Source organism: Malania oleifera, chromosome 13 (assembly GCF_029873635.1).
Source record: "Malania oleifera isolate guangnan ecotype guangnan chromosome 13, ASM2987363v1, whole genome shotgun sequence".
Taxonomy (NCBI): Eukaryota; Viridiplantae; Streptophyta; class Magnoliopsida; order Santalales; family Ximeniaceae; genus Malania; species Malania oleifera.
The window spans coordinates 49,254,366-49,266,751 of NC_080429.1; the positions used below are offsets into that span (position 1 = coordinate 49,254,366).

Here is a 12,386-nt window from a genome sequence, read left to right on the forward strand (position 1 = left end):
TTAGACAGTGGGACGGCCATAGGGACTTGAGGCGTGCGCTGGAGTTTTGTTTCAAAAATGCAAAGAGGGCAAGCTTGTTGGTAAGCTGGCAGTAGGCATGTGAAGGCTAGGGAAAAAAGGGGCTGGAAGGATAAAAAGATAAAAAGGGAAAAAGGAGGGAGGTAGGCAGTGTAGGGTTTTGGGAAGGAGCTGGTGGCGTGTGGGACTTCTCTTCTTCAGCTACTGCTGCTGTGTTGGAGCTCAACTCACGGCCACTCTCCCTCCATTCTTCTCTCTCTCTCTCTCTCTCTCAATTAAATAACGGTTTGAGTTAATGTTATTGTTAATTTCAGTTTGCCCTTTTTTTTCAATCCTAGTTTCATTGTTAAGTTAAGTTTATATTATTTTTGAAGAACCCTTAATCTATTAGACTAATTTTTATTTGAAGTGCTCTTTCAATCTCTCTCTCTCTCTCTTCCTAGCTTCTTTTATTAATTAGTTTGTTTATTGTCATTTGTTTCATTTTATCATTTCGATACATGGTTAAATATTTAATTTCAGTTGATTATTGCAGTGAATATTTTTGTTTAGAGCTAATGTGGGATTTATTTATGTTTAAAAACATTGATGGATTAATTTTAATTACAGTTAAGTTAATGCTAAGTTTTTGTGTTTTGAGTACCTTATTGTTAAGTTTACTTTACTTAATTTAAAGTTAATGTTGGGTTAAATTTATGTTTGTTTAAGGTATTACTGTTTAAATTTATTTTAATTGTTGAATGCTCGCATTAGATTAATGGAATTTTTATTTTGGTTCGTTATTTGAATATTTGAAGCTTGGGTTAGTTCTTGTCGTTTATTTGATGCATGTTATGTATGTCTAAAGTTCATTTTAATACATTGCCTTTAATACTTTATTGGTGGGTTGATTTTCATGTGAGCACATTTTTAATGTGGATTTAATTTGTTTAAGTATTTTGTTAAGTTTAAGACTTGTGTAGGTTAATTTATTTTTGTTTAGGATTTTGTTTGAGTTTAGTTCATTTGCTTGTTTCAATTTCACCACAAATTTTCAAAACCCCTAAGATTTCGAATCTGAACCATGTTCAGTAAAAATTTTTTTCTTTTTTTTTTCTTTTTTTTTGTTTTAACACAAGTTTGGAATTAATCTGCATTCCCTGAGGAGACGATCTGACATTTTGGCTAATTATTACACAACGTAACTCCTATACTTGGGATAGTCGTTGTGCTACTCATTTTTAAAAGTGAGTCAAGTTTTTGGCGTCGTTAACGGGAAATGTTAGTTTTAATTTCAAACTAATGTTTTTCCTATTATTTTGATTTTTCTCATAAAAAAAAAATGAGTTTTGAAGAAAATATGGTTGCACCTACACAACACAATCTTATGGAATTTTTGCAGCCTACATGCACAACTGCACCATCTTACACTGTTTTATCTAATAGTGCACCTAATTTCATGACTTAGCGTGGGAGGGCGTCATTGATACCTCAGTTCTACGGGATGGAGTCCGAGTATCCTTATCGACACCTGACAGGGTTTGAGTTGACTTGCAATATTTTTTTTTCTAGTGCTAGAACTGATGAATTTACTAGACTTCGTTTATTTACTTCCTCTTTGAAGGATAGAGCAAAGATGTGGCTTAATTCTTTGATGCCTCATTCTGTCTCTAGTTAGAATGATATGGAACGTAAATTTCTGCATAAATTTTCTCCCTCACAGAGAACTCAATTTTTGTAAGAATAGATCAGTCGATTCAAGTCAAGAGACGGCGAGAAATTTCATGAAAGCTGAAAGCGATTTAAAGATCTGGTTAATATGTGTCCCTACCATGGATTTGAATCGTGGCACCTAGTCAACTACTTCAACACTGCGTTGACTCCTGACTTGAAACAGTTCGTCCATACGGCGTGTTCAGGAGATTTCTTCGACAAGGAGCCTGATGAGACATTGAGTTTTCTGAATCATTTAGCTGACTATACTCGGCAGTGAAACACTAGGATTGACAGAAGACCAATTGCAGCTCAACCATTGGGAGCAATACATGGTGGAGACTGATATTAACTGAAAGATGATTTCGATGTTAAGCATCTCATCGACAAACAAACAGTTGTCCCGGCACCTGAAGTTACAACTAAAACAGATGAAGTCAAAGAAAAACCAAAGGAAGCAAGCCCAAAAGTGAAGAAATCAGTTAATGAGGAGGTCAAGACTAATAAGGAGTACCAACCTATGATACCTTATCCTTAGAGATTGGCAGCTGTGAAACCGTTTCTCCCTACTGGAGTAAATGTCAAAGAGTGCAATGCTGAAAAAAAATCTCTGCAGTGGTAAGGTGACTAGTACACTTGATAAAGAGGATGAGCCAACTGGTGAGAATTTAACTCTCAAGGAACCAGGTAAAAATTTTGATGTTGATGTTTCTGAAGTGATGCGAATCCCGCCAAAATAACGAGATCCGACAACAAAAAAGGAACCCAAGATCCTTCTACGTTCAAAATTGAATGATAAAACTTGACCCATTGTTTACGACAAATAAGAACCTTAGTATATATGACTTCAACCCATTGTTTATTATGAAACAAGAATCTCGGTATAAGGAATACGTCACAAACGGTGGTGGAAATCGTTTGATAAGTCGTTGGTGAATGCCACGAGAAATCCCGATAAGTTCAAATAGTTCTTCAAAGAACCGCAGAGAAAATACTCTCACAATTTACTGAATAATGATCTCCTTTTTTCATCACTTAGACGCCTATTTATAGGCTAGCCATTACAAGGAAAATTCCTAAAATAGTTATCCTAATTATTGCTAAAATTTTGTAAAGAAATAACTCTTACTTGCCTAAAAGAAAAAAGAAAAAAAAAATCAATTAGCCCTTTAATTGACTTATCACATGCCTAAAATAGAAAAGGAAAGTGGAGAGCTTTAAATGGCTGTGTTATCAGCCATACACGCCCATAAAAGTCAAAACAAATAAAAGGAAAATAAATGGCCTGCAAGCCTTACAATCAGACCCAAAAAGAAGTATTCTTAAACATGCCAATTTGAGCTTAGCCTTGGACAGATTCTTCTAGAACGTGAATCATGTTGATGAATCTTTGTTGCTCACGTAGGTCATGCTCAATGGGCCTCCACGAATTTGCTTGAGTTCATGCCCCTTGAAACAGTCCATTGAGTACAGCTTTAAATTTCCTTGCTCGTGCTCTCGTAACTGGCCCAATTGGGACTTGAACTAGTTCCTTTGAAGTTGTGCAATGATTTACATCATGAAGCAGCTAAGGCAACCTTTCCAAAATCTGCTCCTCAAAGACTGGTTCTTAAAAAAGTGAATTCCTTAAAAATATACTAAATAAGGATCATTTCTTGTTAAAACAAGGAAGCCAACCTGCACATGTTTTGTCTGGTACCTTAGAAAGCATTGATTTAATTGAGGCTAACTTTTGTGCAGATAACAAGATTGATTCATTGTGATAACTCAAATTTGGAGACTCACCGATTCAATTTATAAACCTGCACCCACTAGATGAAATTCCTCCAGAGCCTCAACCAGACACACTGTGATGTTTTTCTTTCCTTTACTTTCATTTTGTTTTATTTTGTTTCATTTTTAGTTTATTTTTAGGCACATTTTCCCTTGATTTTAGTTTTTATTCTCCCTTACTTCTCTACCCAGTAACGCTTCTTCTTCCCTCAGTATCATTCTTCTGCTTTTCTTTTCAATCATTAAGGACAATGCTACATTTTAGTTAGGAGGAGAGCATTTATATGTGATATTATGTGCAATTATGTGCTTCCATGTGATAGAATTTCAATGTAAAAATTGCATGTGATGTTTGCATGTTAGTTAGGTCCACCTTTTGGAAAATACTATTACTGAACTCAGAGCATGCTGAATTCCTTATTTGTGAATGTTACATGCCCAAATTTTTTTCTTTCTTTTTGAGGATATGGAACATGTAAGATGTAGTGCAATCAAAAAATGAATCAAAAGAGAATTTTATCTATTTCACTTAGTTTCAACTAAGGGAAGGATGTTGAGAGTCTAGCTACACACACTACACAGGTTAGAAGACTTAGAAAGACTACCTTAGATCATTTTTTATTGATATACACTTCAATTATTTGAGACTCTAATAAACCATATCCTAATGGCTTAAAAAAAACAAAAAAAGTTTGAAACAAATGAAAACAAGAAACAAATCAGAGATCAGTTGCAAGAAGAAAAAGAAATAAAAGAAACAAAAAATCAAAAAAAGAGGAGAACAATTGTGTATTGAAAAGAGCTACCTATTACCGGAGTCCAAACTAGACAAAAAGTGGGTACCTTTTATAATGTAATAGCGTGACCTACTGTCGGGGTCCTAACTAATCAAGAAAGTGGGTGCCTTTTAAAGTACAATAGTGTGAAATCCGTCAGTACAATGGTTTTGAATTAGAGTAAGACCATGTTATTGTCTCAGATTAATTGGCGTGTTTGAAACCGTTAATATTTGCTAGTGGTCAATCGTGGAATTCTAATCCTCTCTTGTACACGTGAGCTTATTACATTCCATTATCTTGGTTGTTTTACTAAATGGTGTATAAACCTCTCAGTTGATACGTAACTTAGGTTAATCTGTGTCTTGTATTCCTAAACTCATTAAGCATATTTTCATGGCATGTGATTTTCATAAGTATTGAAATTTTAGTTGTTATTCCCTTGATCTGATTGCATTCATGTTATTTGCTAAAGGCTAGCAAAACGTTAGTTGGAGGTGTGATCACATGTCAAAAGTGCATAATTAGACATTTAAAATTATTAATTAAAGATTATAATTTTAATTAAATGCCTAGTTATATTCAGTGTTTCAACATTGAGCTCATTTTAGTTAATTATCATTTTTTTTGCCATAAATTTACGGATATTCATATTTTATTATTGCAGGATAATTTCTAAAAATTAAAGTCGTGCGCAATATTAAATGAACTAGGTCATGTGTGAGATGCCATGCGTGCAACCCGTGAACTTTGTGGGTTAATGCATGCACGTGGAGAAGGGCTTTGAAGCCCACAGCAGCCTAATACAAGAGAAGCCCATGGTTTTAATAAGAAAAAGGGACGGCCATAGGGACTTAAGGCGTGCTGCACTGGAGTTTTGTTTCAAAAATGCAAAAAGGGCAAGCTTGTGTGTAAGCTAGCACGCTGGCAATAGGCATGTGAAGTCTAGGAGAAAAAGGGGATGGAAGGATAAAAAGATGAAAAAAGAAAAAGGAGGGAGGTAGGCAGTGTAGGGTTTTGGGAAGGAGCTAGTGGCGTGTGGGACTTCTCTTCTTCAGCTCTGCGCCGCAGCAAAGGAGAAACACAACAGCTACTGCTGCTGTGTAATAACCCAAGAAATTCATCCAAACCTCGTCGACGAACACAGGGGTTTTGTCGACGAAGGTTCTTGAGGATCTCGTCGACGAAGACATGTCTCGTCGACGAGAAGATACCGAGGGAGGGTTTAAGGTAGATTGAAACTCATCGACGAGGGTGCAAGTTCGTCGACGAACTTTCTACAGGACTCGTCAACGAGATGACGTGTCTTGTCGACGAATCCAACTCTATAAATAGCTGGAACTCATATTTTTGATAGAATTTTCAGCGCAAATCACTCCCTCTCTCTCTCTCAAACGCACCCCTCCCCTTTTCTCTTCGATCCCGACTCTATTTCTCACTGGATCGAAGATCTAAGGTCACCACGACGCTCCTAGTGAAGTTCTCTGCAAGTCTGCCAGAGCTGATCGTTAGAAAAGTTAGTTTGGAATTCATCCCAATTTCAGGGTAAGGCAATTTATTCAGGATTTGCTTTCCCTACAGTTATAAGGAATATTGTATGCAGGAAAATACTGATATTTTGTTTTGAGGGATGTTGTTTTCAGGATGTTGAGCTGGGAACCCTGCGGGTATAGAGCCAGAATTCAGTAGGGGTTTTTCCAAAATTTAAGTAAGAAAAATAAGCTATGCTAGAAATTTTGTTATATATTTCAAAAGATTATGAATGTGTATTTACAAACATGCAAATCAGGTTATTTTTCTAGAATATTCTAAATATTATTTTACAACAAAAATTACAGAAATTGAGTATGAGATTTTTAGTATTTAAATGTGTGGCATGAGTTTATTACAATATGGTATGTCGATCATGTAACATTACAGATTATACAGATGAATAGCATAAATGAGATTGATAATATTTCGTAGAAAAACATGATTTCTAAACCATAACGCTCAGACAGATTATTCAAACAAATTATTCAGTTATAACATCAAGCTGCTATAATTAGATTATTCATAGATTACAGATATTATATACAGAGTATACAGATATTATATACAGATATTTTTTACAGATATTACAGACAGAAATTACAGAAATTACGGACAGACATTACAGATATTTCAGATTTATAGTGTTATGGTTGTTTTTGAAATCATGTTAAAAGCAGCAAGATAAATACATATTTATATATGTATACAGTATTACACGATATCAGATCTCTGTGGAAATTACAAACAGATATATACAGCAAAGCACGGTATCGTTACTATTTACAAAACAGAGTGCAACCACATTACTCAAATAGTATGTGGATTCCGTCTAACCAAACCAGGAGAGATTGCAGTCTCCTCAGCGAGTTGAGTTGAGGTGGCCGATTAGACGATATTAGATATGGAGATTGCCCGGAGAGATTGCAATGGGCCAAATTGGCGGATGTTACAGATATAGATTGACTTGCCTGGTAGACCAACCAGAATAAGTCCAGCCTACGGGCCGCACAACCCTATCATGAGAGATTATATCATGATACACAGATTCCACGGTATAGCAGAAGTTCTTATGTACAGATATATCACACAGCAGCAATTTATATTATTATATTAGTAGTATGTACAGATAGCAAACTCAAATACACGGCTGTACTTTAAAATTACATGAAATATATTCTGTACAATTTATCAGCTTTCCCAGATTACAGTATCAGTATTATTTTAGTATTTTAAACGTTTAACTCGGCCGCCATACACTATTAATAGCATATTTTCACTTACTAAGCGTTGTCTCATCCCAATGACTTACTATTTTTCAGGAGATCCGGCTAGGCGAGCAGATCACGCTCGCGGGTAGACGTTAACTAGAGCTGCCCTTATTGGAAGGGTAGGTGTGTTTTGGTATCAGTGATTTGGGGATAATTTCCAGATTTTGATGTTGTCATTGGGTATTTAGTATTGTAAAAATATATTTCAAATTATTATAGTTTTCTGGTATTGTGTATAAGAAAGTGTACAGTTTTTCAGTTACCACTGTTTAGATGCATATGATATACAGAATTATTCTCAGCACTCCTTGGAGCTTGAGTTTACTAGTAGTACTTCAGACAGATGACATTTATTATATTCAAATAGAAAAAAAATTATAAATAGTAGGTCGTTATATGTTGTGTTGGAGCTCAACTCATGGCCACTCTCCCTCCATTCTTCTCTCTCTCTCTTGAAATTAAATACCGGTTTGAGTTAATGTTATTGTTAATTTCAGTTTGCCCTTCTTTTTTTTTAATCTTATTTTCATTGTTAAGTTTATATTATTTTTGAAGAACCCTTTTTCTATTAGACTAATTTTTATTTGAAGTGCTCTTTCAATCTCTCTCTCTCTCTCTCTCTCTCTCTCTCTCTCTCTCTCTCTCTCTTCCTAGCTTCTTTTATTAATTAGTTTGTTTATTGTCATTTGTTTCATTTTGTCATTTCAATACATGGTTAAATATTTAATTTCAGTTGATTATTGCAGTGAATATTTTTTTTTAGAGTTAATGTAGGATTTATTTATGTTTAAAAACATTGATGGATTAATTTTAATTACAGTTAAATTAATGCTAAGTTTATGAATTTTGAGTACCCTATTGTTAAGTTTACTTTGATTAATTTAAAGTTAATGTTAGGTTAAATTTATTTTTGTTTAAGGTATTACTGTTTGAATTTATTTTAATTGTTGAATGCTCGTATTAGATTAATGAAATTTTCATTTTGGTTCGTTATTTGAATATTTAAAGCTTGAGTTGGTTCTTGTTGTTTATTTGATGCATGTTATGTTTGTCTAAAGTTCATTTTAATACATTGCCTTGAATACTTTATTGGTAGGTTGATTTTCATGTAAGCTCATTTTTAATGTGGATTTAATTTGTTTAAGTATTTTGTTAAGTTTAACACTTTGTGTAGGTTAATTTATTTTTGTTTAGGATTTTGTTTGAGTTTAGTTTATTTGCTTGTTTCCATTTCACCACAAATTTTCAAAACCCCCAAGATTTCGAATCTGAACCATGTTCAGTAAAATTTGTTTTCTTTTTTTTGTTTTAACACAAGTTTGGAATTAATCTACATTCCCTGAGGAGACGATCTGGTCTTTGGGCTAATTATTACACGACGTAACTCCTATACTTGGGATAGCCGTTGTGCTACTCATTTTTAGAAGTTAGTTAGTTATGTTAAACCAGTGTTTTAAAAGGCATCCATAAGGTGCGCCACAAGGGCTTAAAAATCCCTACAGTGTAAGTGGAAAGGCGAAAAGCCTAAAATGCATACGCCTCAAGGGAGAAGGCGTACGCCTCAAGGGGAAAGACTCGCCTTTTACGCCTCAAATTGGAAGGCGTATGCATTTTGGGCTAGCCTAATTTAAAACATAAATAAATAAATAAATATATATATATATATATATATATATATATATATATATATAAAGAGTACCCAGAACCTATCGTCTGAATTTGAAGTCTAAAACCCCTTTCGTCCCTCTCTCGACGAAGCTTCTTTCTCCTCTCGCAAAGAAGCTTCTTCTCCTCCCTTGACGAAACTTCTTCCTCCTCTCTCAACGAAGCTTCTTGTCCTCTCTCGACGATTCCTCTCTCAACAAAGCTTCTTCTCCCTCTCTGACGACTCAACGACTGCCTCCAACGTTTCGTCCAAGCTTCTCGTTCATCTCCGACAACTCCACGATTGCTTCTGAGGATTCTAAAATTAGGATGTATTCCTAAGAGGAGGGGTGAATTGGGTTATTTAAAAATTTATCTACGAAATTCTTATTTACTTTAACATTTTCCAACACAAACAATATTTCTATTAAGCTACTATATATCAAAGGGAAGTCTTAACTATGAATGTAGAGATCAATGCAAAATCTGAATTTACAATGTGAAATAAAGAATTAACACATTCAGTTAAGTTCTTATTCAGAATATATAACTTTCAGCTGGAATCACTAAGATTTACACCAATATATTCAAGAAAAATGAATTCAGTGATTCAACTTGTACCTCAATGATATAATACGTTGACCTAATTGGTCATATCTCATTTTGATAATGACAAATATAATTGGTACTAATGTTTGCCCTGAGCTTGCATGCAGGTTCACTCTACGCATAGAATTGAAAAGAACACTATATCATGATGGCGTATGGTGACCTCATAGAAGATTGAAGAATATTGTGCTTAATTTGTATTTGTATTTTTATATTCTTCTTTCTGGATTGTAATTCAATATGGTATGTAATAACTGCATCATGCATGATAGGACTGTATGCTCAGGTTGCCTTAGATTGACCTTAGGTTCCCACACTTAGTGCACAAGACCCCACTATAGTTCACATGTCATCAGGGGTAAAATTAAAATCAAGTAATCGACCTTAATCTAAAATCATAGGGCTTCGGGCGACTGAACCAGGAAAGTCAAATTGCTTCGGTCGACCGAACCGTAGACTAATCAAATAGTTTACTTGTCTTCGGGCGACCGAACACAAATGAGTTGAGTGTCCACGAGCGACCGAACTCATGCCCTTACTTTTTCCAACAACTTGGGCCCCCGAACCACACGTTCAAATTACCCCCGGACGACCAAATGTTCAAGTTCGACAAACCAAACTTGAGTCCAAGCGACCGAACCTTGGACACAATGGAAAATCGCCTCGGTTGGCAAACCGAACCCCCATTCAGGCACCCGAACTTCAAAAGCTACCTTTTCCTGTTGTGTCTATTCGGGCGACCGAGCCATACCAAAACTCTCGGGTTGGCCAAACTTTTACCACGATTAATTAGGGTTAAACAGGGTTAACTTCTTAAACACATTTTAAACAATTTTAATAATTCCTTGAGTATCCCCAACAGTCATAATTTTGGTCTTCTCTATATATATGAGTTCATTTGCACAATTAAGAGTGATTTAGCAACATCATAAGCCAAAAATCCTCTGAATGTTTAAGAGTATATTTTTTCTATACTAAGTCAAATACACTCCTCATTTGCTATTCCCTTGAGAAATCAAATTTCTAAAGAGTGTATTCCAGGCACGGACCTGAAGAGGGAGACTTGCTCTAGTAAAAGTTCCGGATTGGCTTTTGACCCAATTAGGAAAGCTAGGTGCACCATTCTAGTAAGGTGTTGTATTCGATATTGCTCCACCCGTGAAGTGAGCCCTTAGTAGAATCCTTGTACTCGTTAGCCAAGACAGGGATGTAAGCAGAATTGGACGAACTCCGATATTATTTTCGGTGTCAAGTTTACATTTCCTGCATTATATTCTGCTTTGTACTTGATTTAATTTCCTTACTGAATATACTGCATACCTGATTGGCACAGTATTGCATTTGATTGGGAAATACTGGAATTGCATTGTATGTACTGAAAGGTGATTAATATATCGTATCTGCAATTTCATATATAGTTAGACTGCTCCTAGGTTCAGTTATACTGTTGCAAGATTAGTTGAACCTAGGAGGAAATTTTAAATCTCCAACTCACCCCCTCCCCCCTCTTAGGATTGCACCAAAGTCAATATAATCAATATTAAGAATAAATTTTTAGCAATAGGTAATAGTTTCTTTCAAAGCCAATTTTTGTAAAACACTTGTTTAACTTCAGCACTTACACTTTATTCTGAAAATCAATTTACAAATTGTTAATACTCGGATTATTTGCTTACAAATTCAGAGTTATATACATTTTTGAAATTTTCAAGTTATCACTTTAATCATGCAACTGATATATATTTGATCACAAGAAGATATGTCCAGCAAGTTCGTAATATTCAACAAGATACCTCTTTTCAACAAGTTCTTAAATATTTAACAAGATTTAATACTCAGCATGCGTTAATATTCAGCAGGTTTGTAATGAAAAGAAAGTCATGCACGTAGTTTTACAAGGTTCAGCCGCAAGCTACGTCCTTACCTCAAGCAACCCGCTATGAGGATTTCCTTTCCAACTTCGTTACCAAGTGAAGTTACAACCTCTCTTTCTTAAAGGTAGAGTTCGCCTCTCTAACGAGAACACCCTCTCGTTAGGCAACGATTCAATATCTGAATCGTCAAACAATACAACAAACAGCATCAATTGCTTGTACAAGAGAAAGCTCCTCAAATGAAACGATTAGTAAACGTTAGTATTAAAAAAATACTTCAAATAATCAATATGAAAGTGAAGCTCGAAAGTATATCACCAAAACCGATTCAAACGTGTGAGATTCAAAAGATCATATCAGTTTCTGAGAGTATTCGCAGAGAACACAGCAGCAGTATAACCAGGGAGTTTTTCAAAGTATGAACGTGTCATTCTCTTTCTTTTTGAAATTTTCGTTACCCTAATGTGCGAGAATATGATGTTTAAATAGTGCATTAGGGTTTTAAAAAATTTCCGAGAAGTTTTCTCTTAATTTGGAAACCAATCAAGCAAGATATGGAAACAAGATCAGCGTTGTAACTCGTTTAAACATAGGCATCAGTCGCCTGTGCTCTTTTAAAAATAGCGTATTCTAAAAGTCAGAATGGGATCAATCGACTGTGCCCGATAGGTCAGTCTCCTTTCAGCAACACTTGTTTTTCAATATTTTTGGTTCCAAACTTAATTCATGTAATAGAAAACTTAATTTGGAATTTGAGAAAACATTTTCCATGTATAAAATCAGGTATCTAAGTCCAATGACATATCCTAAGAGCCTCAATCAATCAATCAATATTGAGTTTTGAAGTACTTGCATGAGACTTTCATCAGACTATTCTATCTAAGTGTCTAAGTCTTCATGCTGTGAAACTTCCAATATGTCTTCTGAGCTTTATGCACTGCTTCAACAAGTTTCATATCTCACATAACTTTATATCTTTCATGAGTCATGACTTTTAAGTGTTCAAACCAACTAATCTCTTCAAGTATGCTCACAGAAACACTTAAGTCCTAAAACTCAAACTCACATAAACATGTTAAGTAACCTTGATTTGTTATCATCAAAACGAGATTTAACTTTGTTAGGCCAACAAATTCCTCCAAGCTTCTCGTCTCTATCCGACGAGTCGAGGATCCCTTCCAAGCTTTGATCTACCTCGA

The 12,386-nt window shown here is 35.1% G+C and overlaps 1 protein-coding gene across 3 annotated transcripts in view; it reads right to left on the bottom strand.

Annotated features, from left to right (window-relative positions):
- LOC131146236 (uncharacterized) overlaps window positions 1–12,386 on the bottom strand; it is a 57,084-nt gene that overhangs the window by 1,110 nt on the left and 43,588 nt on the right. The window contains exon 3 of one of the 3 annotated variants that reach the window (XM_058095674.1): window positions 6,581–6,805. The exons of the other annotated variants lie outside the window; for them this stretch is intronic. Within the exon in view, the coding sequence (XP_057951657.1) occupies window positions 6,596–6,805 (210 nt within the window). The 3' untranslated portion in view covers window positions 6,581–6,595. Of the gene's footprint in view, window positions 1–6,580; window positions 6,806–12,386 lie in introns of those variants that run through there. 3 annotated transcript variants of the gene reach the window in all.